The sequence below is a fragment of the Manis pentadactyla genome, chromosome 10, assembly GCF_030020395.1.
Source record: "Manis pentadactyla isolate mManPen7 chromosome 10, mManPen7.hap1, whole genome shotgun sequence".
NCBI lineage: Eukaryota > Metazoa > Chordata > Mammalia > Pholidota > Manidae > Manis > Manis pentadactyla.
This window is the reverse complement of record NC_080028.1, coordinates 35975941-36003729: the sequence shown is the minus strand read 5'-3', so window position 1 is coordinate 36003729 and position 27789 is coordinate 35975941. Positions and strand designations below refer to the sequence as shown.

At 48.8% G+C, this 27789-nt stretch overlaps 1 protein-coding gene and 1 pseudogene across 2 annotated transcripts; one reads left to right on the top strand and one right to left on the bottom strand.

Moving 5' to 3' along the window:
• Positions 1-378: 378 nt before the first annotated feature.
• Positions 379-26632, top strand: POU6F1 (POU class 6 homeobox 1). 2 transcript variants are annotated; one of them, XM_036915098.2, is made up of 11 exons: positions 379-515; positions 10690-10782; positions 12161-12356; positions 15784-15905; positions 16765-16990; positions 17511-17740; positions 18417-18545; positions 19137-19340; positions 21452-21593; positions 22166-22334; positions 23332-26632. In XM_036915098.2, exons 2-11 carry the CDS (start codon positions 10735-10737, stop codon positions 23675-23677), a joined length of 1812 nt encoding a protein of 603 aa, XP_036770993.2. In that variant the 5' UTR covers positions 379-515; positions 10690-10734; the 3' UTR covers positions 23678-26632. The 2 variants fall into 2 exon arrangements, with proteins under 2 accessions (XP_036770993.2, XP_057342591.1); XM_057486608.1 differs by having other exon boundaries at positions 10690-10869.
• Positions 6646-10681, bottom strand: LOC118927201 (swi5-dependent recombination DNA repair protein 1 homolog; annotated as a pseudogene).
• Positions 26633-27789: the final 1157 nt, after the last annotated feature.

Below are 27789 nucleotides of genomic sequence, written 5' to 3'. Positions count from 1 at the left end.
CTCGACTGCCCGCCCAGCCCGCCGCCCCCGGCGGCTGGCGCGCGCGATGCAGCATGCGGCAAAGCTCTTTGCATAAATTATGCTCATGACGCAGCAGCTAAAAAAATCCAAGTAGCAGAAGGAGGGGGAAAAAAAGGGGGAGGGAACAGGGGGGGCTGAGAAAGGGGGGAGAGAAGAAAAATACATATACCTGACCGCCCCCCCACTCAAGCTTCCCCTTCCCGCTTCCCGGCCACCCCCCACCGCCCAGCGCAGCCCGCAGAGTCCCCTTGGTCTCTGTCCAGCCCGGGCTGGGGGCCCGGGGGCGGCGGCGGGTCCCGACCGGCTCCCGGGCCGAGCCCAGCCCAGCCCAGCCCAGCCCAGCCCAGCCCAGACGTACTGGCTTCTTTGTCTGCGGGCGGCAGCCGCCCCGGCCCCGGCCCTGGCCCCCGGCCCCCTGGTTCGGGCTGTGAGATGAATCCCTAATCGGTGGCCGCCCGGCACCCGGGGCGAAAGCTGCTCAGGCTCGGGCTCCGGTAAGTAGCGGGGTCCGGGGCGGGGAGGGGTTTGCACGGAGGGGGAGGGGGCCGGGCAGGGGAGGTTTCGGGTTTGGTTAATATGCAATGCCCGTAATTAGCATAATTTATATATTTATGATAAAGAGAAAAAAATGCCGCGGGGCCGAGGCGCTAGGATGCAGGGCCGCGGTGGCGGGAGCTCTGGTAGTGGGACAGCGCTCGGCCGCCCGCCTGGGGCCGCAGACCTCGGGACCGCGCCCTCGGCCGCGGGCGGGCGGGTCTGGACCCCGGGAGGGGAGGGGGCAGCCACCAGGTGGACTCGGTCGGGAGCTTGGACCTGGTCACTCCCCGTTTCTGCCCCTGGAGCCCAGGTCGCGTGCAGATAGTGGGGACATTCTGTACACAGACCCCGTAGCAACCAAGAGCGATTTCTCGCCCCATGGGAGAACCCGGAGGCCTGGGTGCCCGGCAGTTAAGGTCAGCTGAGGCAGCCAGGGCGACCTGTCGCAATTCCCCCAACCGCAGTACACCGGGAGGACTGGTGGGACCCGGGGTTAGGGACCCGAGCGCAGCTGGAAGGGTGGGGGAGTAGTGGGAGGGTCACCGTGGAGAAAAAGCATGGAGCACTTCATAAATATTTAATAACGATATTATTATTAATAAATAGTCATAATAATGGGCCCAATTTGTCTCCGTGGGCGTTCTCACCTGGCAAGGCTGAGGGAGCCCCACCGTGCCATGTAACCTGCACTTTGCCGTCGGGACCCCCTGCTCAGTAGTGACTGGAAGCCTAACCTTCAGAGAACAGCCTCTGCTTGTAGCAGCAAGGCAGGGGGTAGTGAAACACAGTCCCGAAGCCTTCCTGGGCAAATGAAGATGAGCCCTTAGCAGAGATTTCAGCCTCAGCTCTTCCTGATTCCCTGTTCCAAAAGTAGAGGACTGGTCTTTAATTGTTCATGGACATGTATCTCTCCTCCCCTTGTCTTGGGAAGGGAAAGCAGTCAACATACACAAGCAGGGCCTTCGGAGGAATAATTCCATATATTCCACTTTGATTGAAGTCCTGAAGCTGGGGTGATATTTCTGTGCATATTTGCAGTAGAACTTCATTAATTTGTTCATTGATCCAACAAAAATACCCTCTATGTGCTTTCCTTAAGCCCCAAGCTCTTTCTGTGTCAAAGTAAGGGTCCGTGAAGCCCCAGAGGGAGTGGACCTGGGAGAAACTGGCCAAGGGGGGGCAGGCTTGGGAATGAGGAGCTGGGCCAGCACATTGGGTAGGGGTGTGGTCAGAGTTCTCTAGTCTTCATTACTACCTCTTTGAAATACTTTTGAGTAGTCTTAGTACTGGGCATGGGGGCAAAAAAAAAATTGAGATAGGTTATGTGTTTCAAGGGAGAAGGTAAGAAACATGAAGCAGCTAAGTGATATGATCTGCTTTCTTAATTTATGTTTTCAGCTCATATTCATCAACACCCTGTTAGGTACCAGATACTATAGGAGGCACTGGGATATGACAGTTACAGTGCTGGGTGCCATCTTGGAGCTTACAATCTAGTAGGGGAACATACCTACTTTTTAATTTTTCACATTTCATTTTCCACCTCCCTTCACCCTGCCTGGGATGAAATTAAGTTTGGGCACAAGGGAAAGGGGGCAGGAGGAGAAACTGACTCTAAATTTGTCCTTAGTAGACTAGTCTTTACTGTTTGACTATATATGTCCTAAGAGTACAAATGGTAGTTTGGAAAAGGGGGAATATAGTTGTTTACTACTTCTTATCTTTTTCCCTTTCCCTTCCTTTTGGCTCATGTGTGTCCTAGCTGATCTACCAATAGCTTGGCAATTTATTTCTGCCGTTGGATTTGGAGCCAGGGGTGGGGGCATGAGAGTGGTGGTCTGAGCAGAACTGTGAGTTTCCATTTTCCAATGTGCCCTGATCCTTGGGGGCCAGAACAGGTCCCATCAGCCTTCCTCCCATTTCTTGAGAGGAGTCTGTGTGTGGTGTCAGGAGGATAAGGTCTGGGGCAGGTGACATGGCCTTGAAATTTGAATCTGCCAGTCTTCTGTGCCCTTGGGCAAGTCACTGACCTCTCTCTACCTCCATTTCCCCGTAGACAAAAATGGAGATGTTCATAAGAGCACCACAATAAACTTTTTACTTACATAATCTCATATCATCATTATAACAACCCCATAAGGCTTTCCCATTTAATCACCATTTGAAAGATAAAGGAAGGCAAGCTTCAGAGAGATTAAATCAAGTTGCTCAAAGATTGCACAGCTATTTATGGCCAAGCTGGAATTTGATCTAGACTTCCCTCCAAAGCCTATAACTCTACCTCTCTTTCATCCTCACCTTTCTCACCTATAAAAATGGAGATATAATAGCTAATTGTTCTTGGTGTTTTGGACAATAATTCAAAGGTAAGCACTCTTAGTATTTATCCCTGAGAAAACAAAAAGTGAAGTAACCTGCCCACTTGTGAACAGTCATGCAACTGGACAAGCTTCAGTATGTGTTTGCTCTATGGTCTCATGGGGCTTGTGTCAGATTGAATAATAACAGTTAACACTTCTTGAACCCTTATGCAATTTACTACGACATTATCCCCATTTGAGATACAGTCTCTGAGGCATAAGAAAGGTTGGGTCCTTGTCCAAGGTCTCACAGCTAAGAAATGGTGAAATTGAAAGATGAACCTAGGTTCTGAACTGCTCCACTACATTGTAATGAGTTAATGTGTGTGAATTTTTATCATAGCTACCATTTTCTGAGCACTTAACTATGTGCCAGGCTTCGATCACTTTTTACACACCTTAATTTATTCAATCCTCGTAACAGCCCTGTGAAGTAGATACTATTACTCTCAGTTTTACAGATGAGGAAACTGAGGTACAAAATCCCGAGTCCCAGAGCTAGTAAATATCAAAGGTGAGATTATGAACCAGGCAATCTGTCTCCTGAAGGTGCTCACTGTAATACTATATGTAAAGGGCGTAGGTCCCAATAAACTATAAGTGATTATTCTTTAGCTGGTGGGAAGGGAAATCTCTGTCCTGGGGCTAGAAAAGGCGAACATGTAGAAAAATCCACCAGGCAATGACAACTTCAAAGAGATGGCCTTCCTGGAGTCTCGTGATCTAAAAACTGGGCAGATAGTACTTGGTGTGCAGGAGGGGAGGTGGTGTTCCTTCATACAAGGTACTTAAGCTGCGTGAACAAGCATAGTAATGATAAGAAGTAGAGGATTCTGGCATATTGGAAGAGAGAGCCAGCAGGATTTGCTGAAGGACTAAATGTGAGACATAAGAGAGAAAAGGGTGGTGGGTAAGGTTTTTGGCCTGATCATCCGCGGAAAGATGAAGCTGCCATCTGCTAAGATGCGGAAGGCTACATGCAGGTGGAGCAGGTTTAGGGTGGAAATTAGGAGTTTGGTTTTGAATACATGGAGTATGAGATGATAGCTCAATCAGTAAGCAGTTGGATATATGAATCTGAAGTTCCCAGGTGAGTACAAGCTGGAGATTCAGATTCTATAGTTGTCCAATTGGGTGAGACATCTAGGGAGGAGGCAAAGGATTGTCTGCAACTTTTGGCCCAGTTCCAGCTCCCAGTCTCCTGCTTCCTGTTATTCTGGCCATTTTGAACTACGGCTCTGCAGGAGGTAAGTGGGTGCACAATTTAAACACAAAAGTGATGTAGAGCTGGAGCTGCTGATGTCATCAACCCACCTAGCCTGAGGGAATTATAATGTCAAAAATTTGAAAGGTAATTTCCCATAATGAATGTGACTTTCTTAAAATTGAATACCAGTAAAATTAATTTCACCTTGACCAACCATTCCTTGGAATCTGCTGACTTCACCCAGAGTACCCTTCACCCTCCCAAAAAATGTGTAATTAGAAGGTATTTTACACCTTGAAAATCTCAACTACACTAAGTGGTAAGGGAGTGATTAAAACCACAGAAGTGAGTCTGAGTGAAAAATCTGAATCCTTTGCAAAAAGTTCCATTTTCCTCTATATGGGGTAAGATTTGTCATACATAAAAGTTCATGTCCGAAATACGTGCCACCCAGAAACAAGGGGGAAAAGCCCATGGGAGACTGCATCAGGTGTCCTTCCTGTGGGTCCTCTGCCGCCCTCTAGTCATCCAGCATACACCTAAACATTACTGTATTGTAGTTACCTTTTTATTTCCTTGAGTACCAGGTTAGACGGGAGGCTTCTTCACAAAGCTGGGGAATGCGTATTTTTCCTTGTTGTATTCCCAACACCCAGCATGCAGTAGCCACTGTAATATTGGTTGAATAAACAATAAATAAAGGATGAAGCATTTCAGTTTTCCTGCTAGGACCTCAGGCTATTCTAGGGAGTTCTGATTTGTCTGAGATTCCCCAAAGCTCCTCCTGGGTATCTTGGAATGTTGCTCTAAGCCTGAAGCAGTTCTTGGAGGAGAAAGATTAACAGCATCAGGTCCTCTAGATCAGTCCCCATCCAGGGAAGGTCCCGGGGGAGTCCTCTGGATTTTCAGGTTGTGGGCAAATGCCTCAGTACCTGCAGTTCATTCTCTCCCTGAGGTTGCCTGCACTTTTAAATGTTAGCACAGGAAAGCCAGGGACCATCTGTTAGCCAACCAGGGTACTTGCCAGGTTTGAGTCAGGTGTTTTCAGACTCAACTCCCTGGAGAAAGAAGGCAAAGGAGAAGGCTCTGGCTCCCTTCCTAGCTTTAACTAGAGCAGCTCTGCTGTGGTCTGTATATGTATGGAAGCTTTACTGCTGGGGTGATCACAGGTACCCTTAAAACAGACAGACAGCCTACTGTCTCTCCCCACTGACCGTCAGGCTGTGGACACTACCTGGCACTGTGAGCTCAAAGGAGGCCATCCAATTGTGCTGTTTACCCCAGTCACCAGGGAAATGGTTGAAAAGCAAACAGAAGATGGCTGTCTAGTCAGTGAGACCAAACCACAGCCTAAGACTTGAAAAACTAAGGGAAGTTCCTCGCAAGGGGCTGGGAATAGGCCCAGGGTAATGTCTACACAGATTCCAAGCCAGGGGAACACACAGACATAGCTCAGAGTCAAAATGCTGAGTGTCTGCTTATTAGGGGTTTCTATCACATTCGTGCCTTTGATAAGAGCCATCTACAGCTAAGACTAAGGGAGATGAGTAAGGTCTGAGATCTGGAACAGGAGAGGGCTTGGCCTCTCTTCTGCCTACATTTCTGGTGGGCTGAAGCCTGGTGGGTTAGAGGGGGCCCATGTGAGCAGGATTGACCTTGCCCTTGACACAAAGGACTGGATCCTGAAAACCTGGGTCCTTATAAGCTTGCAGAATCTCAAGGATGTTAGAATCACCTGAGCCTTCTCTACTGCTTGAATCCGTATCATTACACAGCCACAGAGTGGATATGTGCTTAACAATTCCCTGTGAGGCCATGATTTGCAGCAAGCAACCAGTGACCACAGCAGACTATGAGCAGGCTTTTAAGCCCCTCTCAAGCAGATGCTCCCTTGCTCACAATGACTAGTTACTGATACTCCCCACCTACAGGCCTTTGGAATGGGAAACTTCTTTTCCCAGTGAAATGTATGTATCAAGATATAATGGACCCAAATTCACCTTGCACACCTTTCCTCTCGGATTTGTCTCTGCTTTTTATTTGAATTGCAGATGACTTGCTAATTGACTTCTATACATAACAACTTTCATGGATTATCCCAGTTCCTATCCAGAAGTGGTGGTAAATTGCTAAATTCTCTGCAAAATTCATGGCAGGGTCCCATGTACAAAATCTAAAGGAGGGTGTCACCCAGAAATGAAGCTAGAGTCCCAGTGAAATGGGCAGGTGCCCACCAGTTCTTCCAGCAAATTCCTCTGCCCCTCGTGTATTCTTGTCTCACCTGAAAAGGGGAGGCTCTTTTTTCAGATTGCTAGAGTCTTGAATTGCTTGTGCTTCCCTTCATCCCTCTAGGTAGTTAGAGAAAGGAAGGGAGGGATGGAACCTCATAACTTTCTTGCCTCTTTGGCCAAGGAACATTCTGATAAGGGGCAAAGGCCCTAAAACCCCTGGGGTGAGCCACGCAATGGCACTTCTAGGTATATACCCTAGGTATATACCTGTTTGAAAACAGGTATTCAAAAACCTGTGCACAAAGATTGATAGAAGCACTATTCACAAGAGCTGAAAAAGAAACACCCACCAACTGATGAATGAATGAAATGTATATTCGTATAGTGGAAATTCTGTTTTGAACATAGAAGTTTAATTACCTGCTAGACATCCAGATGGAAATATGTGATAAATGAATAGAAAGAAAGGTCATAAAATTAGGAGTGAGACAGACATTTTTAGACAGTTTAGCTTTAGACATTCACCAGGTTGGACTTTTTTTTTAACATTTAAAATAAAACTTTACCACAGTAAACAAAGAAATGTGTTAAAACTGACTTCCAGAGTTGTCCAAATTATTTTTTAATCATGTTTAAAATTTTTTTTCTCATTTCTTTAGATGTGAAATTTTCTTTGGCAAATTTATCCCAAATACTAAATTTTCATTTTAGAACTTAATTTGCATTTCTATAACAGAGGTGCCTTAAATTGATGGTCATCAGGGTATCTTTCCCTAAGCCCTAATAGTTTTTATCTCCCCTTTAAAATACATAAGTATCTTTTAATTACCTTGTTACTCTCAAAGATACTCTAGAGAAAAAGTTATGAATTAAGCGCCTATAAATTCTTCATTTGTGTTACAGTGGAGCAATTTATCATCTAACCCACGTGGTCTACCAACTGAGTAAGGCTGAGTTTCTTGTTCTCCTCAGACACAGGTAGCTGCAACTCAGAGAGCAATGGCGGGCCTGAGCTTTTCCACTTCTTCATTAACAACTGTAACTGAAACAGCTCATTTTTTTTTTTTTTTGAAAGGGCATCTCTCATATTTATTGATCAAATGGTTGTTAACAACAATAAAATTCTATATAGGGGACTCAATGCACAATCATTAATCAACCCCAAGCCTAGTTCTCAACAGTCTCCAATCTTCTGAAGCATAACGAACAAGTTCTTACATGGTGAACAAATTCTGACATTGTGAATAAGTTCTTACATGGTGAACAGTACAAGGGCAGTCATATCACAGAAACTTTCGGTTTTGATCACGCATCATGAACTATAAACAATCAGGTCAAATATGATTATTCATTTGATTTTTATACTTGATTTATATGTGAATCCCACATTTCTCCCTTATTTATTTTTTTCTATAGATATATTTTTAATAAAATGCTGAAGTGGTAGGTAGATTCAAGACAAAGGTAGAAAACATAATTTAGTGCTGTAAGAGGGCGAATGTAGATGATCAGGTGTGTGCCTATAGACTAAGTATTAATCCAAGCTAGACAAGGGCAACAAAACATCCACGGATGCAGAAGATTTCTCTCAAAACGTGGGGGTGAGGTTCTAAGCCTCACCTCTGTTGATCCCCAATTTCTCACCTGATGACCCCCCTGCGACTGTGCCTGTCTTAGGTTGTTCCTCCCTTGAGGAATCTTACCCATCTGGCTAACCAGTCATCTTCCGGGGCCATACAGGGAAATGTAAAGTTGGTAAGTGAGAGAGAAGCCATATTGTTTTAAAAGGTTAACTTTTTACTTCTTTGCATATTTATGCACTGTGGCCTCTATGCTCAGCATTTGTCTTGAGGTATCTTTACCACTTGGAAGAATTATGATACTTGGTAATTTTCTGTATGAGGCACGAATTCTACTAAAGGGCTGTAATTAGGAAGGAAGAAGAAGAGCTATAGAAGTAGCAGATGGAAGAAAACATGGGAAGATTGATTATCTCTTTGACATAACTTCTTGTAGAGTAACATAAGCATGTATAGGTTTTAACAAACTACTAATTAAATTGCGTAAACCCATTAACAGAATAGGAATACAGATACATAACAAAAGCAGACCTACAATTACCAGCCATATCCAGTGAAACCAAGAAAACCAGTTAGGCACCCTAGGCATTTGTGAAAACTTATCAATAATATGATGGATATTGTCTAACTGAATTTGAATAGTTTGAGAAAAATCAGACATATTAAAACAACACATTCCTGGGAACTGTTCACAACCCATATGTTCTTTTAACAGTAGATAGTCTATTGTCGCACGATTTTGGAGCACTGCAACTTGCACTTCTCCTAATTCTTGGTTGAGTTCCAACAATATAGATCCAGTCAAATTAGTTGTGAAACAGCTCATTTTTAATGTCATTTTAAAACATTAGGACTAGTTTTAGCCTCCAAAATGGTCGGTCTTCTTTCTCCTGAACCTGCTTCACCAATTCTTCTCTTTCTTAATTTAATCCTTGTTTGGGAAGATCCTCATTCACAAAATCATTTTGGAGATCACTGCATGTTCCAGTCTCAAGGGATTGCGATTCACATACATTGATACTCTTGAAGATGTTTTTCAAACATGTACTTTCTTCAAATTGACTAGTGATGTGTTTAAAATGTTACTGAAATTCCTAACAGTTTTCTGTTGAAGATGCTGGTTTTTCTTCATTCTTTACTCTTCAGATGTTTTACCATGCAAAAAGGGAACTGAATGAAGATCTTGCTTTTCTTAATTGTTCTCTAAGTGCTGGACTCATAGGTGGTTTTCTTGAACTACGGGTATGGGGAGGTGGTGGATTGGCGCCCCAGAAATGCTGGGAAAAGCCACAGCCATGTTCGATGGACTTTCCATCTTGGAAATGAAATCTTGGTTTTCCTCTCTCTGAGCCATCCCCAGAGAGTGCGGAAAGCCCACCCAGTGGAGTATTATCCAGCTCTAAAACGGATGGAAGTACTGATACATGCTACCACATAGATGACCTCTGTGGACATGCTGCCAAGGAAAAGAAGCCATACACACAAGGCCGTGTTGTATGATTCCATTGATATGAAATACTGAGAATAGGCAAATCCATAGCGAGACAACGCTTGAGTAGTCGCCAGGGGCTGGGGGATGGCAGAGAAAGGGAGTAACTGCTAGTGGGTATGGGGTTTTCTTGGGGGGTGATGAAAATTTCCAGACTAAATAATGATAACGGTTGCACAGCATTGAGAATGTCTTAAATTCCACTGAGTTGTACACTTTAAAATGGTTAAAATGGTGAATTTTATGTTGTATGAGTTTTCCTTCAATCCATTAAATAATAATAAAAAAAAAGAAAACCAACCAACCAAGCAACCCAGGGAGGAAAAAGAGGAGGAAGGGCAAGATGAGGGACCCAGAACATTTCTCTGAGCTTAGTTTCTTCATCTGTAACATTACGGTAGTAATGCCCCCATCCCCTAGCTGGCATAAGTAATGCATATGAACTAGTGTTACCTAAATGCTTAACAGTGCAGGCACTCAAAATAAATGTTCATTGTCTTCTTTTCTACTTAAGTGTCTAAACCTATTTGTCCCCTTTATTACCTTTATCTCTTATGACTTTATGGTTTATGGCTCCAGTCAGATGACCTGTCCTCATAAGGGCTTTCCCACGCAGTCTCATTGCATTTGGCAGGGTGTTCCGCCATCTGGGATACTGTCCTGCCTTCCGTGTTAAAGGCCAGTATGGTCCTCAGGCCACTGCCACAGAATCACCTGAGGGCTGATTCTGTGGGCGCCCCCTGCTGAATCAGACTCTTAGGATGTTTGGTCTGAGAGAACCTGGAGGTCTGCATTTTTAATACACGCTCCTGGTGATGATCGTGCACATCAAAGTCTGAGACTAGTGCTTTAATTTATTCCTGTCTTTATCATCTCTTTCCGGAGGTCTGCTCAGACTCTTCCTCACAGAGTTCTCCTCACCTGTGTCTGAGACTCTGAGTGGGTCCAAGTCACCTTGGGTTCTGCCGGGTCGGCCGTCTTCCGTTGGACTGGGGAATTCCCGGGGACAGATACCTGGCTCTCTCTTTCCTCTTGACACCCTGATTTCTCCTGAATGTAGGTTCTCCTGGGATGCTGCAGGAGGCAAAACACTTTAGTTTTAAAGTCCTTAGAATCCTGTTTCCTTTACTTTTGCAGATACTTGAGGGGATAAGTAGCTTCTCTTTCTTCCAACCATTCTGCTTCTGACTTTTCGAGATGATGTAGAAATCATGTTACTGTGTCACATCAGCCTTTGCTTTTCCCATTCCATCTTACCCCACAGGATGTGCTAGGTGTGGGCCAGCCCCCACCCCAGCCACAAGGGACCATGGATCCTGGAGCCGGGCCAGAGTCATCTCTGACTATCAATGAGCAGGTATCTTCTGGGGCCGGAAGAGCCGGGCGTGAGGGTGATGGACCAAGGGATGTGGGCAAGGAGAAAAACTCCGTGGAGCTCCTCAAGGTCTGTTAGAAAACAGGATTTGTCAGGGGCTGAGTTTGGGGATTTAAGCTGTGACTTTAAAAAGTAAAATTAAAATGTACAAATACACATACGTTTACACGGAGAATGATTTGGACATCAGGTAATTTATGTTGACTTCTTGCTTATATGTATTTTAAATTTTTGGCAATGACCTTTTATTACTATGTAATTTTTAAAAGGTGAAAAAAGGCTATTATCTCTTAAAATGTAATGGGAGTGAAGCTCTTCTAGGTCAAGTTTGAGTCAGAAAGGGAACTGCTTTGGGGGTTTATTTCACTTGTAAGCCCCTGATGGGTTGGTCATATTGTCACTTTTCCAGCAGAGTCTCTGGCTTGGTCCAATTTTCAGGCTTAAGGAATGGCCTTCAGGTACAGGCCAAGTGCAAGGGAGGCCTGACAGGAAGCTTTTTAACATACAGTGTCCATGATTATTGAATGGCCCAAGTGTAAGCACTTTAGTCCTGGAGGCAGGGACCTGGGTGCCGGCTACGGAGCAGGGAAGATGGCCACATATTCTGAGGAGGCCCAGGGGCTGCCTGCACCGCTGGGACATGGCGGCTGCCCTCGAGGCTGGAGCATGCCCTCCAGATGGTCCAGCTGCAGCTTCCGGCCCCCAGAGCAGAGCTGCGGCCCAGGGCCGCCGCGCTAGAGGCCTCATCATTGGGATTCCTGACCCTCGTCTCAGGAAGTTAGTTGCAGGGAAATCTTGGCTTTTACCTGAGTTTTGGAAATAAATGAATCATGAGTTTAAAAAGTTTATTCAACATTGTGGAACATTCATTTCCACCCCTTTGTCTTTGAAAACTTCTATAAGGTTTCAAGAGAAATGAAGAGGGATTTGCTTCTTGGCCCAGCTTAAAATGTGGGTATGATGTTAGGCGCCCTCAGAGCCACCCTCCCATATCCCAGCAGCCAAGAGGATGTCCTTCTAAGGCTATGAGCCGGGCCAGTTACCACTCCCTGAACTAAGTCCAGCAGGGGAAGCAAATAGAAATACCCCCAAGTGGAGTGACTTTGGGGGACTTTGTCCAGCTTGGGTAAAGCCCTTCCCCCCAGTCGCCAGGGCCCACTTTCTGTTACCAAGACCTTCCCTGGACTTGGAGCTGCAGCCTGCCCCAGGCTCTGGAATTCTTAGAGCACACAGTCCTCTGAACAGGAGGTCTGCCCCGTCCAGTGCCCTCTCCCCTTTCCCCCAACCGTACCCCAAGCTCTGGGCCTCAGGGACCAGATCAGCACCTCCCCCCAGCAGTGTCCCCATCCTCTGTTTGCAGGTCATCGTGATGTCAGGCCACGAGACTATCCGTGTGCTGGAAGTTGGAGTGGATGCCCAGATCCCAGCTGAGGAGGAGGGCAAAGGCCTGGAGGGGGTGGCCGCTGAGGGCTCCCAGCGTGGAGGCCCTGCCAAAGGTGGGGAACCTGCTTGTGGATCTGGGCCAGACAACCCGGATTCGTCTGCAGAGGCAACTGGTACGAGGCCATTGCTGCCAACTGGTATTGCTCTCCTGAGTCCCCTCCTTCAGTTTCCTGGGGAGCCAGCATGAGTCCCTGGGGCCTATGTGGCATTACAGTATTGTCACCTTCCTATCCACTGGATAGCCTCTGGCCACAGCCTGTGCTTCTGGCCAGCTGCTAGGGCTATCCTGCACTCCTTGTGCCTGGAACTTAGTGTTGGTTTCGGTCACTACCAGACCTAACCTGAAATGGTCAGGGGGAGGTGGGAGGAGGGTGGCAGGGCTCAGCAGAGGGCATTGAATTAGCCTCAGAGAGAACCCCCAGGCCCGATGCAGAGAGGACTATACCTCCAGCATCCTGCCAGCCTTTCCAACTCAAGATCTTTTGTGGCAGAGCTATGAGGTCCCAGGAGCTGAGGATGGGAGGGCATCTTACCCACCCTGGACTAACAATGCGAGTTAGCTAGGACTTTGCAGAATCTCAGCTTCTTACTCCCCGCTGGGCTGCCTGGGGGACTTATTGTGCCATCCTCCAAGGATGGCTTTAGGGCATTAGCTTGATTCTCCTAAACAGGGGCATGGATATGGATGGTCCACTCACACTCTGCCCCAGTTACCCTGCCGTACAGCAGTGAGGCAGCCTGGGCTGCTCCAGAGGACTGGTACCAGGCACTGCTCCCTAGCCACAGGGTGCCCATTCATTCACTTTCCTCATTAACACCTTGCAGAATAGACATCTCCTTTTGTAGGTAGCCTGGGGCCTCCCTTGCCAGTTCCCCCAGAACTCCAGGATGCATCTCCCCTTGCCTTCTGCTTATCTGCCTTTCCCTAGATCGGAGATCTGGGCTGGTGGGGGTGGGCCAGAAGAAGCCAAGAAGAGAGCAGATGAGAGCAGACAGGCTTCAGGGAAATTGCAAGGTCTCATATCCCTTGCTCTACCTGAGCAGCAGTATGCAGATTCATTTAGCACCCTAGTAAAGTGGGTTATTTTTTCCCTTTTGAAAGAAGGAATGACAAGAACGTTTCTAATGGAAATGTTCTGCTTCCACGTTGAGGCAAGGATGGGGCATCACCTGCTTCCATGAGGCAGAGACAAGGATTTCACGGCATGGATTCTCTTTCCATTGCTTTCCATTTGTGGGGATGGAGCCCCTTTTCAGAAAATTATGGAGGTTTCCTAGGTTTATCCACAATGCCCCAATTTCCCCTTTTACCCTTCTGTCTATCTTCCTGCCTTAATTCTGCTTCTTATCCAAATTTACTCTCAGAAAGGGATCCTAAATCAACTACATCTTAGCATGAGTACTTACAGTAGTGCACATACAGACCTTCCAAAGGTTTGTGTGTTTAAGCCCTTCTCAGAAGTTCTTCTCTGTAAAGGAATTTGAGTCATCAAGCAGGTAAGGCAGGTATTGTGATGGTCTCTCCCAAGAAGCTGCCATTAGATTGTGGCCTTGATGATATGCAATGTTAAGAAGAGTTTCTTCTTAAAACAAAACAAGACTAAGTAATAGGAAACTCTCAGGATGAAAAAAATATCTAGTGATTTGTGCCACTCTAAATTACTACCTAGTCCTTGTCACACTTGTGTACTTATGGCCACCGAGGATGGGTCATGTAGTGTGACACTTACCACCATATTATTTCATGTAGTTATTTCCTTCTTGACATAGATTCACACACCTGATTCTGGTTTGGGCTACGGTCAAACTGGCTTCAGTGCCACTTTGAATGTCTTTGGACTGGTCCCTTAAAAAGTTTTTTTTTCTTTAGTTCCTTTAGAAGAGAAATCAATTACTTACATAGGAGGAAGTCATCATATGGAAAATACAAATCTTGCTATCAATGAGAGGGAAAGTAATTTGTTATGAGGAACCATCTGCCTGTTACCCCCAGGAAAATAGATAGCTATAAAATCTAAATTGGTTGGTACTGCAGAGAAACAGGTACATGGTTGATGGTTCTGTGAATTCACTCTTTCTGAAAAGCAGTCTAGCAGGAAGGGACAAAACCTCTAAATGTATGCAAACCCTTAGATCCCTTGGTCCTACTTTGGAAGTAATCCTAATTAAATGAACATTTCATTTCTTTAGATGGTAAGCTTTTATCATTCATGTTTATCACATTCCTATTTTCTCTTTTTCCTTTTTATAGTTCATTACATTTTGTCAGCAAAATGTTTTCTGTAAATTTTCAGAGGTTTAGAGCATCCTCATCTCCTCTGATTTTTTTCAATAATTAGAAATGTATCTCTCCTCCACAGTGAAGCTAAATCTACCATTTTGTTTTCTCTTGGTATTTTATAAGGCTTTTGTTCTTGCCTGCTTGTCTCTTCAATTCCTTAAACAATCTGGATTTCTTAAAATGCTGTGTATAGTCCTGAGTTAGGTTGGTGCTTTTCCAAATTAAAACGTGGGCTGGGAATGCAGGGTCAGAAGGTTACCTAATTCAGTGGTCCCCACTGTGGCTGTGTGCTGTATCACAAGAGAGCTTAACAGGAAAAAGAGAGAGAGGAGAGATTACTGGCCTCTACTCCTGGACATTCTGTTCAGTAGGCCTAGATTAAGGGCCTGGCCATCTGTGACCAGCCAGTGTTAAGAAACCACTGATGTGGTCTGACACTCATCACCAATGCCTGGACGCCTTTTAATGTCTTGCCATATATTAAATAATAACCCCCTTCCTTGTCGTGCGGTTTTGGAAGACGTTCCTTGATGGGGATCCCTAATCCCTGACAAAATCAAGATAGCAAAAGGAAGCTACAACCCAGGTGGAAAGCTCTGGGTCATGGGAAGTTCCCTTAGAAGCTCATCAAAGCTGCTCATACAGCCTTCAGACCTCAGGGATGGGCAGAGAAGAGCTGTCTGGCCTGGAGAGACCCTGTGATCCTGAATGTGGCCAAGACATGGCCATTTTTCAGGAACTGTCACTTCAAGGGCTTCACCTTGCAGAATCTTTGCCCCTTTCCCAAGCCAGCACCTGCATCTGAAAAGCAGCCTGAAGATGGGATGAACAGTGATCCAGTTGCTGGATGAGCCAAGGGAAGCTGCTCCCATCCATTCCAGCTCCTTCCCTCCCTGACACATGTTTATGTCAGGCCCCTCTACAGATTATGGGGTAGGTCATGGTGTCCTTTGGAGCCAGGAAATGAGAGACTGAGACCCAACTGTGCACAGGCCTGCATTTTCTTCATCTAGCTGTGGGAAGGGAGTAGTCTGCCTTCCAGGTCTGGCACAGAGACCTCCAGCCTCCTATTCTCCCAAGAGCATTTGGGGAGCTGCCTCCTGGGCCAGGGAAGGCCAGTGAGTGGTCCTGGGTTATGCAGAATTACAGCGTGGGGCTCAGTTGCCACTTCAAGCTGCAGACAAGATGCTGTACGCTGGTGATCCCTCCCTTCACACCAGGCTCACTCTTGTCCTCCTTTCTCTCAATGCCACGTGAAGTGAAGTCACTCCCGGGGATCTCTGTGAGCCCTGCCCCCGCTGTTGCCACCTTCAGCCAAGCCCCAAGCCAGCCTCAGACATCGCAGACCCTCACACCACTGGCTGTACAAGCTGCCCCCCAGGTAAGGGCCACCCTGGGGAGCTACAGAGAGGGCAGTGGGCAGGAGCAAGGCATGGGACAGCCATATGGGGTAGCCATGGGATCTGGGAAGTTCATGGGAAAGGACAGGGAACATGCTGTGGCTTGAGGGAGGGAATAACCTACTAGGCACCCCTGGCCTCCCCCCTGCCCCACATCAGGCCCCCTGGGAAAAGCAGATCTGTAAGAATTGCAGAGATTCCATGAACTCTTTCATGCCACAGGCATTTCTGTTCATCTAATGGCTAACTGAGTGAATACCCTTGTCAGCCCCTCTGGTGGATGCTCGGAAGAGTTCATGGGTTGTTCACAGAGTCCTCATTTAGAGCCAGGGGATAGCCCTGCACAGTGAGAAGCTGCCTCCTAGATCATCCAGGGATGCCGTGCTCCCTGTGACCTCCTGCTACATGCACAGGCATGTATCTCTGAGGCATCCATCGATTGTATCCTCCATCAGGACTTCCCAGAGGCCTCTGTGGGCCCTTGACCACTTGGTTTCACCCACTCAGGCCCTCTGCTTCCTGGCCACAAAGCACGGTCCTTTTGTCAAGGGCCAAGGGAGGGCAGGAGGCAGCAGACTGAGGGGGAAGGGGCCTGTGCCCCGTTTTGCTGTCTCCGATTTGGGCTGCCTCTCTGAAGGCAGGATAGTTGGTCCAGGCACTCTACTCAGGGTTGGGCCTTGAGCTAGGGCTTGTCTCTTTCCCCCCATCACGTGGCCTTTTCCCCACTGCCCTCAGAATGCTTGTTTGTGCTCAGCTGGGTCCAAGAGACCCAGTATTTGCGCTGTCAATGTTGATTTTTTATTTTTTCTTTTCTTTTTGAAATCTTGTTTGCTTTTGCAGGTCTTGACTCAGGAAAACTTAGCCACAGTTCTGACAGGAGTTATGGTTCCAGCAGGGGCAGTTACTCAACCTCTTCTTATCCCCATCAGTATTGCAGGTCAAGTGGCTGGTCAGCAGGGGCTGGCCGTGTGGACAATTCCTACAGCAACCGTGGCTGCCCTCCCAGGACTAACCGCTGCTTCTCCTACGGGGGGAATTTTCAAGCCACCTTTGGCCGGTCTCCAAGGTAACGGCAGCTCTCCCCAGGACTGCACCAGGCCCCCCATCGCCCTACACTACCATTCCTGCACGCGTGCTTGCCATGTTGGACTCAGAACCCACAGCCCACCCAGAGCCCTGGAGTCTGGATCCAGTGTCCCGGGCACCCAGCCCCAGAGCTGCCACGCCACCTCAGGACTCTAGGCCATGACACTATGCTGGCCCAGCAGGCCTCTTACTTCGGCCAACTGTCTGAGACTGCCCCTCATCCCCTTCGCGAGAATTCACCCCGTGACCAGCCTCCTGAGAAGGACTGCAAGAAGATTCAACTTCCAGTTTTGAACCTGCACATCTCCAGGCCCCAAGGGAGGGGGGATGAGAGATGCTGGCACGTGCCACCCCTGCAAGGACCAAGGGAACCACAGCTGCCTGTTCCCCTCTGCCCTACTGCCCCACTCCCTCATTCTTGTGCCACATCCCTTGGGATTGGAGCCGTTCTGGGCTGTGGCTAGGCATTTGAGCACCTCTGTTTCTGCCTTGCTCCATAGCAGCTGCCGTGCTGAATGCCACCCTCCCGGCACCTGTACAAGCTGCCCCACCGGCCCAGGCCTCCTCACCCGCCCAGTCCCAGCCACCAGCCCAGCCCCAGACGCTGTTCCAGAGCCAGCCGCTGCTGCAGCCCACAGCTGCCACCGCTACCGCCCCCACCCCCAAGCCAGTGGACACACCCCCACAGATCACCGTCCAGCCTGCAGGCTTCGCATTTAGCCCAGGAATCGTAAGCTGCTGCCCTTGCCCAGGGCTGACCAGGGATGGACCGAATCTTGGGCCCAGGGTGGAACTGGCCCTTCTCGCAGGGGAGGAAGGAGGTGGAGGACCGGCCCTTGAATACAGCCCTTTTCCAGCACATCAGCAGAGATGGGCTTCCTCTGATGCCTTCTGCTTGCAGCTGGCTGCTCATCCATCCCAGACAAGAGCAGGCAACCTCTGCCAGGAGGGCTGGGTCTATTCTCCAGAACCTGAAGCACCGGACCAGCCTTGGAGGGTGGAATGATGTCTGGGGATTGCAAACTTGTGAGCCGTTGCTAAGGTGGAGCTAGAGGCTCATAGCTCCATGCCAGTGTCTGCTCAGTGTGGCTCCTGGCTTGGCAGTGGAGCTCTAGATGGGATAGAGTCACATCAGCCACTCTAAGTCTGGCCCTCTGCCCTCCCAAGCCTGGCCTGAGAGATGAGCCAGACTTACTCTTCAGGATTGTGGCCCCACCCTTCCCTGCTGACCCCCTGCAGCCCCAAGCCGTGGATACTATTCAGCCAGTAGATGTGGGCCTGCAGCTCACAGTCCCATCAGCCTAGCATCCCTGTCTCCCCAGCTCAAAGCCCTCAGTCCTCCTCCCTCTGCCTTGGGCTCTTTCTTGCCCTGAGGCCTCTAAGCAAGGCTCTTCCTCCACCTACAGATCAGTGCTGCTTCCCTCGGGGGACAGACCCAGATCCTGGGCTCCCTCACTACAACTCCCGTCATTGCCAACGCCATTCCCAGCATGCCGGGGATCAGCAGCCAGATCCTCACCAACGCTCAGGGACAGGCAAGTGCTGAAAGCCAGGGCTGAGGGCTGGGGGCTGGGGAGAAGCTAGCTCGGGGGCAGGACTTGGGCTGAGGGTTGTAGAAACTCAAGCAGGGTGTCAGGCTGCCGTGCCTATCTCCTGTGTGGGAGCTCTCTGGTGATGCTGAGCCCAGGCTGGGGCCGAGCCACCACCCTGCTCACTCCAGCTGGGGGTTTCCCTTTGCGGGGCACCCACTTGGTGGCCAAGCTCTGTGCTGGGTACTTCCTCATACATTATCTCACTTCGCTTTGAGTACAGATCTGTTAGGTGGAGATTTCTGTTCCCGTATCAGAAAAAGTAAGCCACACAGCTAAAAGGTGGCAGAGCAGGGATTCACATCCGGGCCCTCGGTCCACATTGCAGACCTGTTTCTGCTCCCCCACAGCTCTGGAGACAGAGTAAAGGAAGCTGCCCCTAGAGTGTGAATCCTTCACTCTTTTGATGAGGAAGCTGAGGTCCCAGAGGTGTTAAATGATTTCAGGCCTCCCCCACCCCCGGCCAGTGTGGGAATTTGGGTTGGGACGAGCTGGATACTGCGCTCACACCTGGGGTCCCTTCCTGTTTCCTCCCAGGTCATTGGAACACTCCCGTGGGTAGTGAATTCGGCTAGCGTAGCAGCCCCAGCAGCAGCCCAAAGCCTGCAGGTCCAGGCTGTGACCCCCCAGCTGTTGTTGAATGCCCAGGGCCAGGTGATTGCGACCCTGGCCAGCAGCCCCCTGCCTCCTCCTGTGGCTGTCCGGAAGCCAAGCACGCCTGAGTCCCCTGCTAAGAGTGAGGTACAAGGGCTGAGGTGGGGTGGGGTGGTGCAGGCAGTGCTGTCTCCCTGCAGACTGCTGGGCAGGACCAGGTTATTTCTGAAAGCCTCTGGGCAAGTAGGATAACTCCCCAAAGTGAGGGGAGGCCCCAGAGGAGAAGGCCCGTGTGAGCCCCCACACTTTGCCCAGGGAAATGACACCCACAGCCCGTTCCCCACATACACCAAAAACATGCATCTGTGCCTTTCAGAGGCCAGGGCCATTCTGAGAAGGCCAGGGAGGAGGCGGTAAAAGTAAACTGGGCCTCAAGCAGCTCCAGGATGAACAGACTGCCAGAAAAGCCCTGGGAGGTTCTGCACCCTTATTTCACCCCTTAATCCCTCCACCTCTCCACTCAGCGCTGTGGCTCTGGTTGTTCATGTATTTGTTCATTCTAGGAGCAGTTTTTGAATGCCTACTATATTCCAGGTGCTGAGATGGGGAGATGACTGAGGTGCCCTTCCTAGCATTAGGTAGCCCGCCATTGGAGACAGTTATAAGCCAGCATAACAAAGACGACGCTAGGGGCTTGATAAGGTGTCTGGGGAATTGAGAGAAGGGAGCTCTCAGCAGACTGGGGAGTTCCAAGGCTTCATAGAGGAGGGACATTTAAATAATCTAAAGGGATGAGACGGATGAGAGAGTGCTGTACCTTCCAGAAATTGCAGGAAGTATAGTGTGCCAGAGGAGGGGCTCTCAAACGTGAGTGTGTGTCAGAACCACCTGGAGAGCTTATTGGAACCCAGATTCCTACACCCTACCCCAGAGTTCCTTATTCAGTAGGTCTGGAGTGGGGCCCAAGAATTTGCATTTCTGGCCAGTTCTCAGGTGATGTTGAGGCCCAGGGGTCTCAAATGTATGCTGCTTCCAAGCTTTCTGAATAACCTCTTAGCCTCATTTGTAAATGGGGATTAGAAGAATGTTGACTTCAGAAGGTTATGAATGTTAAAGGATGTGTTACATGTAAGGCAGTTATTAACACTCCGGTACACAGGAGGCACTTGGAAACCAGTGCTTTTATTGTTGCCACTATTATCAGGTAGCAGGGATTCACTGAAGAGGTTTTGCAGGGGATGGCTAATTATGATGTGCATTTAAAGAAAATTCCCTCTGCTACCCAGGTGGAGCCACAACTGGACTATGGTGAGACTTGAGTCCTTGTCATCTGTTAGGAGGCAGCTTAAACAGTTCTAGCAAGAGACAGGGAGCCCTGGACTAAGACTAAAGCCCTGGGGATGATGAGGGAACGGACTGGAGAGCTACCAGGAGGTAGAATCCAGGGAACAGGACCCATTCTAGAGAATCTAGGACCCATCCTAGAGAAATTTGCACTTTTCAGGAAGCTTTTTATTAAAAAAAAAAAACTAAAAATACAAATTTCATATATTTGTAGTTTCTTATTATAAATATGATACGTGATTTTTATACAAATTCCAACATTTTGCATAATGTAAAAAAGGAAAAATCTGATCCCACCTCGAGAGATGACTGCAGTTGACAGCTTACTTTCTTTATATGCCTCAATATTTTTTTTTTCTGGGAAATTCATATGTACTTTCTAAAGGAATTAGTCCATAAAAACTTTTTCACCTTACTTTTTTTCACTTATGTGAGAGCTATGACTTGTAGCTCTTTCCATTTCAATAGTGGAGAGATAGACCTAATTCTTTCTAAGGTCTGCACAGTATCTCATTGTGGGGAGGTCCCATTTGCTAGTACCCTATTAATGGACATTTAAGGCCTGGCAGGCTCTAGAATCAGGTTTAGGTTTCTCCTCTAAGGTCAAGGTGGACACCTGGAGGCTTTGCCCAAGTGTGCAGCACCTTCCTGAGCCTCCGACCCGCCTGCGTCCCAGGTAGCTGTGAGCCTCCAGCTTGGTGGGGCATGTTGCTGTGCTGACTTTGGAGGCCATTGTCATTGGGTGGGTGCTAATAAGTAGCTTCGAGGCTTGTTTTCTGATGGAGCATAGTAGGCATATACTAGTGAGTGAGGATTTCATGCCCATTTTTGCCCTGCCTCTGCTCCATGCGGGGACTCTAAGCCCCTGAGCCGGGCAGGTGGGCAGCAGCGGCTTGTTGGCTCTCTTCTCATAGGTGCAGCCCATCCAGCCCACGCCAGCCGTGCCCCAGCCTGCTGTGGTCATCACCAGCCCAGCCCCAGCAGCCAAGCCATCTGCCTCGGCTCCCATCCCAATTACCTGCTCAGAGACCCCTACTGTCAGCCAGTTGGTGTCCAGTAAGTGGCTCCTGAAGAAGGTTGTAGAGAAGGGGAGAGGCATTGATTTGGACACACTGACCTCCGTAGATGCTGCTCTCCTTAATAAACTTCCTAGAATCCAAAGGGGAAGGGCAGAGGCCCAATGCCAGGAATTGGCTTTTTTATCCCTATTCCTGCCCAGCTGGATTCCACGCTTGATGATAGTGGAGGCTGCTTAGCTGGCTGTCCGACTGCCTCTCTGAGAAGCCACGCCATTGGCTGTCTCTCCTGTAGTCTCTCACCCAGTATTTGAGGAATGTAGATGGCTCACAGGTGTGCTTGGGGCCAGGCACAGGGAGAATGGGGAGGATCAGCAGTTAAAGCTGGGAGAATTTGAAAATAGGACCCCACCTCCAGACAGGTTGGTTCAGGCGCCTATCCCCCAAGTCTTGTTTGTATTAGGATGGGGTGATGAGTGTCCTGAGGGTGCATGGGCCTTTTGCCAAGTGTCTTCATGCCTCATTCCTTCGCCAGGCCAGGCCAGTGGGCTAGATAAGCAGTGATGATTACCTATCTTACACATTCACCCCTGGTCCCTTCCTCTGGCTTAGAGCCACATACCCCGAGTCTGGATGAGGATGGGATCAACTTAGAAGAGATCCGGGAGTTTGCCAAGAACTTTAAGATCCGGCGGCTATCCTTGGGACTCACCCAGACCCAGGTGGGTCAGGCTCTGACTGCAACGGAAGGCCCAGCCTACAGCCAGTCAGCCATCTGCCGGTGAGTGAGGCTGCCCCGGGCAAAGTCAGCTCCTGCTCAGGCACCTGGGGCCACTAAGCACTCACAGGCACCAAGGTATCTGGCCCATTTTCCTGTTCTCCCTTGCTCCTGCCTTCTAGAAAAGGAAGGCTGATCTAAGGGTAAACATGCATACTTGGAGTAGCCAAAGACTGATCCAGGGCCCTCTGAAGTTTATCCACAAATCCTGAGCATTTATATCTCTTTTTTGGTGGGGACCCAAGACCCTAATCCACTGAGGAATTCTAGGAAGAAAGAGATACAGCTTATGAAATAAGTCACAAAAGTGGGAACTTCAGCTCTGGCTTGCCTCTCAGCTGTCACCCACCATCACTCCATCATGCTCCCATCCTCCTTCTAAGGTGTGACTATAAAGCAATGTGGCTGATTTTTCTGTGTGCAACATACAAACTGGTGCTGGTGCCAATATCAAAGGAGGGGTGGCAGATGGTCTCAAACAAGAATGAGTACATGGTTCAGGGATGTCTGAAAGGTTTCATCTGCCTGCCAACTCCGTAGATTAGACTAGAATGACTACGAGGCTAGAATGCCATGTTGGGAATTATGTCATCACATCCAGGCTCTGCCAGAAAGAGTAGTCTGACTTAGTGACACTGTTATGAGAGTATGATTGGAGGAGGACGGCACTCATGACATCTTTTGCCATCTCTGAAGGTCTCTCAAGATGACTTCTCAAAGGACCTCACTCCTTTGGGTGTGAAAGTTCTGGAATAGGTCTTCATAAAGCAGTCACACAGTTATCATGACACTTCTGAACTGAGGTAGTGAGAATCACCTGGGATACAGGACAGTCTGAGGAGTCCGGGCTGCCCAAGGCCAGGGGGGTCTGGGTAGAGGTCGTGAGGGGGACATTAGGTACAGTCCCACCAGCCCTGAAAGGGGCAGCCCCTTGCAGAGAGTCTGGGTGTGCGGAGCAAGGCATCCTCACTGTTCCTTCCCGGGCTTGTGTCGCCTTCAGGTTTGAGAAGCTGGACATCACGCCCAAGAGTGCCCAGAAGCTGAAGCCAGTGCTGGAGAAGTGGCTGAATGAGGCCGAACTCCGGAACCAGGAGGGCCAGCAGAACCTGATGGAGTTTGTGGGAGGGGAGCCCTCCAAGAAACGCAAGCGCCGCACCTCCTTCACCCCCCAGGCCATAGAGGCGCTCAACGCCTACTTTGAGAAGAACCCACTGCCCACAGGCCAGGAGATCACCGAGATCGCTAAGGAGCTCAACTACGACCGCGAAGTGGTGCGGGTCTGGTTCTGCAATCGGCGCCAGACACTGAAGAACACCAGCAAGCTGAACGTCTTTCAGATCCCTTAGGGCTCAGCCGTCAGCCCTGTGTTCCAGCACTTTGTACTTTTCCCCTGGCACCCAGCTGCAGCTGCTGCCGTGTCGGCACCTGTCATTCCGCCACATGCAGTCGTGCTTGTCCTGGGTCGAGTGGCTCCTCTGTGTGCATGTGTGTCAGCTGCCTTCCCACCCAAGTCTCCCATTGTGGAGAGGGGAGAGGGCCCACCTGGGAGCTACAGGCTGGGGTCTGGTCATGCCACGGGATCCCTCCCTTAAGTGGTGTCACTTAAAGAAGCACTTTGCTAATGTGGGTTTTGAAGGATGAATTCTGGTTGGGAATCAGAAACTCACCTACTTTGGGGCAGGGCTTCAGCAGCCCCTAAGGACCACTGGCCCTTAGCTCCTGTTTTCAGTGGCATTCTCTTTCTACCCTATCTTCTCCTTTGCCTCTCTGTGTGAGTGTGGCAGGTATGGTGCCCAGTGGAATCACAGCCTCCCCCTCCCCTGCTTTGCCTGCAGGCACTCTGTTCCCATGAAAGGACCCAAGGGACACAGTTCTGAAAAATGTGATGTGCTGCTCGGAAGGTCAGACTCAGTGTCTGCCTTGACCTCAAGGTCAGCCCTAGGGCCACAATATGTGATCTCCTCTCCCACCTCTCTCTGGTTCCTTTGAGGGGACATTGCACTAAAGAAGAACCTTTTCTTTTGTAATCCACATTGGAAAGGAGCAACAGGGAACTGTAGCTATCCTGGAGGTGACTTGGGTCTGCAGCAGGTCAGGAACTTAGTAAACAAGGCCATCCTCTCAGATTTTACTCTAATCTCTTTCATGGCTATCTCCCCGCAAGACAGCGTGAGTTAGGAGAACTTGCAGCCTGGAAAATCTCACTGGCCAAGCAAGCAAGCACTCTGGAGAAAAATGAGGAAAGGAATTCTGACTGTTTTTCTCTTGTCCTCATGCTCACCACTAACCCAGTACGGGGACCTTCTCAGAAGGGGCAAATTAAACAGTTAACCAGACGGCAAGGCCCTGGGGGGAAGGCTAGCATCCAGAAAGAACTGATGGCAGCCCAGGAAGGTCTCTTTTGGAAGGTGACTTAACTCTAATTTTCTTTGTAACTTTAAGCCTTGGATACTGGAGGAGAAATCTTACTTCATCCAGAGTCTTACACTGTGTATTTGTGTAAACAAGTGAGTCAAGAACACGCCTGAACTAGGATGGGTTTTGCCTCTAGAGAGGGCAGCTATGGCACATTGGGGGTTGGCATCTCAGCCAGGCTACTAAGTGAGTTTCCCAGCCTCACTGTGGCTGGATGGCCCCTGGAACTCAGAATGAGACTCTAGGAGGTCAGGAGAGCATTAAGCGGTTGGCTTCAGTGAGCCCAGACTTGCTGAGCAGGCCATCCCTAAAGGGCCACAGTCACAGGGGCGAGCCACCTCCTCTCTTCACTACTTCTGTCCTTATAGAGCCAGGTCTCCAGCAGCTGCGCTCCACTGCAGCTCACATGATACACCCTGAGGCAGTGACTGTTGCGAGGGCACATCACACCTGTGGTCACTGCACAGAGCCACCTCCTGGCCTCGCTTCCTCTGGCCCACTGTGTTTCCTCTCCTGCCTCCAGCTATTCCTTCCCAGGCCCTTCAGTGCCAGTATGGCTGTCCCCTTGGTAGCCCTGCTAATGAAAAGACAGTTGTGTGTCAAATCACCACACACACACACACACACACACTCACACTGTCTGCCCCCATTCCTGTCCCACTGCATTCAGGCCAACCAAACCTGCCGAGAATGCAGGGGGCACCTTGGCTGCCCCAGCCTTTCTGGAAAGAATATGTCTCCAAGAAGGAGGCTGTACACTCAAGTTCAAGGTTATCTACCTGTCTCAATGAGATGATAAGCTCACTTGGGAGGGGCATTGTAAACAAGTTTTCAGTAAGGAGAGTTAAAGTACCAGAGATTGTAAGGGATTCAGTGACTTACACTTCAACAGATTAGAGAGATGCAGGTTTTCACCCTCAAACACCTGCGTTCAGCTATGCTTTCTTTTTTGGGAGATGAGTGGGTCACTGCTGGTGCCTTGGGAGTAGCATGTAATCCAGGGTGTGTCCATGGCGGTGGGTATACTGGAGGATGCTATCTGTCCTATGTCACTGCAGGAAAAAGGTAATGAACTCCTGGTCTGAATTAGGCTTGGCCACATTTCTCAGCTCCTCCATTTAAATCTGTCTTCCAAGGCTGGGCTAGAACTAAACCATTTTCTCTTCTGCAGGAAGGGTAGGCAGGTCTTTTAGAAGAACTATACCAGGGGCAGAATTTTTGCAGGCAGATTCCCCAAGCAGAGGGGTGCAGAGTGTCCCTGAAGTGTCCCCGGAACAGAGCTCAGGCCTGCCATCTCTGCTCCTGCTCCCCACCACAGGGCATCTGGGAAGCAGCGGGGGCCCGGACATGTGTTTTTTATTTTGTTTGTTTTGTGAGCATCAGGCTTTGAAGGTCATTTGTATAAATTTTGTTTTTAAAGCACCTTTCTGGACTTAAGCCAGAGCTCAGTGGTTCTTTTACTGTGGAAAGGCAGCAGAAAGAGCAGAAATGGTTTAACTGTTTGTGTGGTATTGTTTGTTTTTGTTTTAAATGAAAGAAAAGACCAAAACTTTCTATGGCCCAGTGAATCACCTGGGGCCTCTGACCCCTCACTAACTATGGTGTTTTACCCAGGTGGGGTCCTGGGAAAGAATTTGGCCAAATGGATTGAGGAACACACTTGAATTTGGAATAAGAGACCCTGATGTCTTGGTGTCCTTGGAAATCCCATCCCCTTCCTATGCCTATGTTCCCTTCCTGTCTCACTGGCCAGGCCCTGACACAGGTTCTGACTGTCCCCTGACATGGGACAAAGCCTGCTGAGGGCTGGAGTGAGGGCTGGGGAGGGGAGAATGGTGGTGAAGCACTTGATGTAGTTGTGTGGAATAAACAGTATTTTTCTTTTGTACTAGTCTGCTTATTTCTTCTCCACCTCTCAGGGTGGGGCTAAGCTGTGTCACAAAGCAAGAGGAATCAGGGAGCTGCCTTTGCTGCCCGAGCTTGTGGCCTGGAAAATCCCATTGTGAGAGGGTGAGGGTCAGTGCCCTGGACCTCCACTTCAGCTATGACCCTCCCCGTGGGACACAGGGTCAAGGGAATGGGCTCTTTTTCCGAGACCACCTCCTGGTACCTAGGACCCCAGAATTCCCTGCCAAGCCCATTTTCTGTTCTTCTCTAGGTCCTGATGACATACTGTGTAGGTGTGCCCACTCTTAGGCCCAAGAGGTGACCAACAGGCACCTGTTTGTTGGAGAGCAGGGTAAATGGAGCTTGGATAAACAGGCTGGAGAGTCTATGCATATACACGAGCCTTTTGCAGGGTGAGATGAGTCTGCAAAGGGAAGACAAGGCAGGTTGCAGCCTAGGGACTAACCCTGGGGAACATTCTAACACAGAACTTAACTCCTAGAAGTCAAAATTCAACCTGGCCTTCCAGTTTAAGAAAGTATGCTTATCATGGTAGGAGGCAGGATCATTCACAATTAGCTTGACTTATACTTCATAAAAATGTAGATATATGGTAAGTGGGCCTTCATTTGTGCTCCTTCCCAAGCCTGCAAACATTAGGAGCAGGTCTGCCACTTGAGCTTAGAGCTAGGAGAGCAAGGCTGAAATAAAGGTCTGTGTTTACTTGTCTGTTCCCTAGAAGTAGGGTTCATACCATGCTCCCTGCAGCCTGCTCTCCTCCGATCTCGACCTACCTAATATTAATGAGGTCTGAGTTACATAATGTAAACCGGCGAGAGCAAAGACATCTCCTTCAGTGATGGAACCGTGGATGTCTAAGATTGTGTTGTAATGCTTAGGGATCAGAGGAATTTTACAGGGCTATGAAATGATGAGGCAAAAAATCTAATGGGAGCCGCAACTTACCTCTGCATAGTTCTCATAGCCTTAATATTATCTTCCCACACCAGACTGTGGCACTGCAGCACCCAGGCACACAGAGAGAGCTTGATAAATGTCAGATAGATGACTGAATGCTTTTCCTACCCTCTCCTTCAAGGAAACAAGGGGTGGAGTTCCTGGCTTCAGGCTAGGGGAGAAAGCAGGTACAGAGGAT

Excerpts from the sequence above, each read along its gene's own strand:
- POU6F1 (XM_057486608.1), top strand. The coding sequence starts at position 10,735 with ATGGATCCTGGAGCCGGGCCAGAGTCATCTCTGACTATCAATGAGCAG. Across the intron at positions 15,906-16,764 it reads CTGTACAAGCTGCCCCCCAG|GTCTTGACTCAGGAAAACTT; the intron begins GTAAGGGCCACC and ends TTGCTTTTGCAG. Across the intron at positions 21,594-22,165 it reads TGTCAGCCAGTTGGTGTCCA|AGCCACATACCCCGAGTCTG; the intron begins GTAAGTGGCTCC and ends CCTCTGGCTTAG.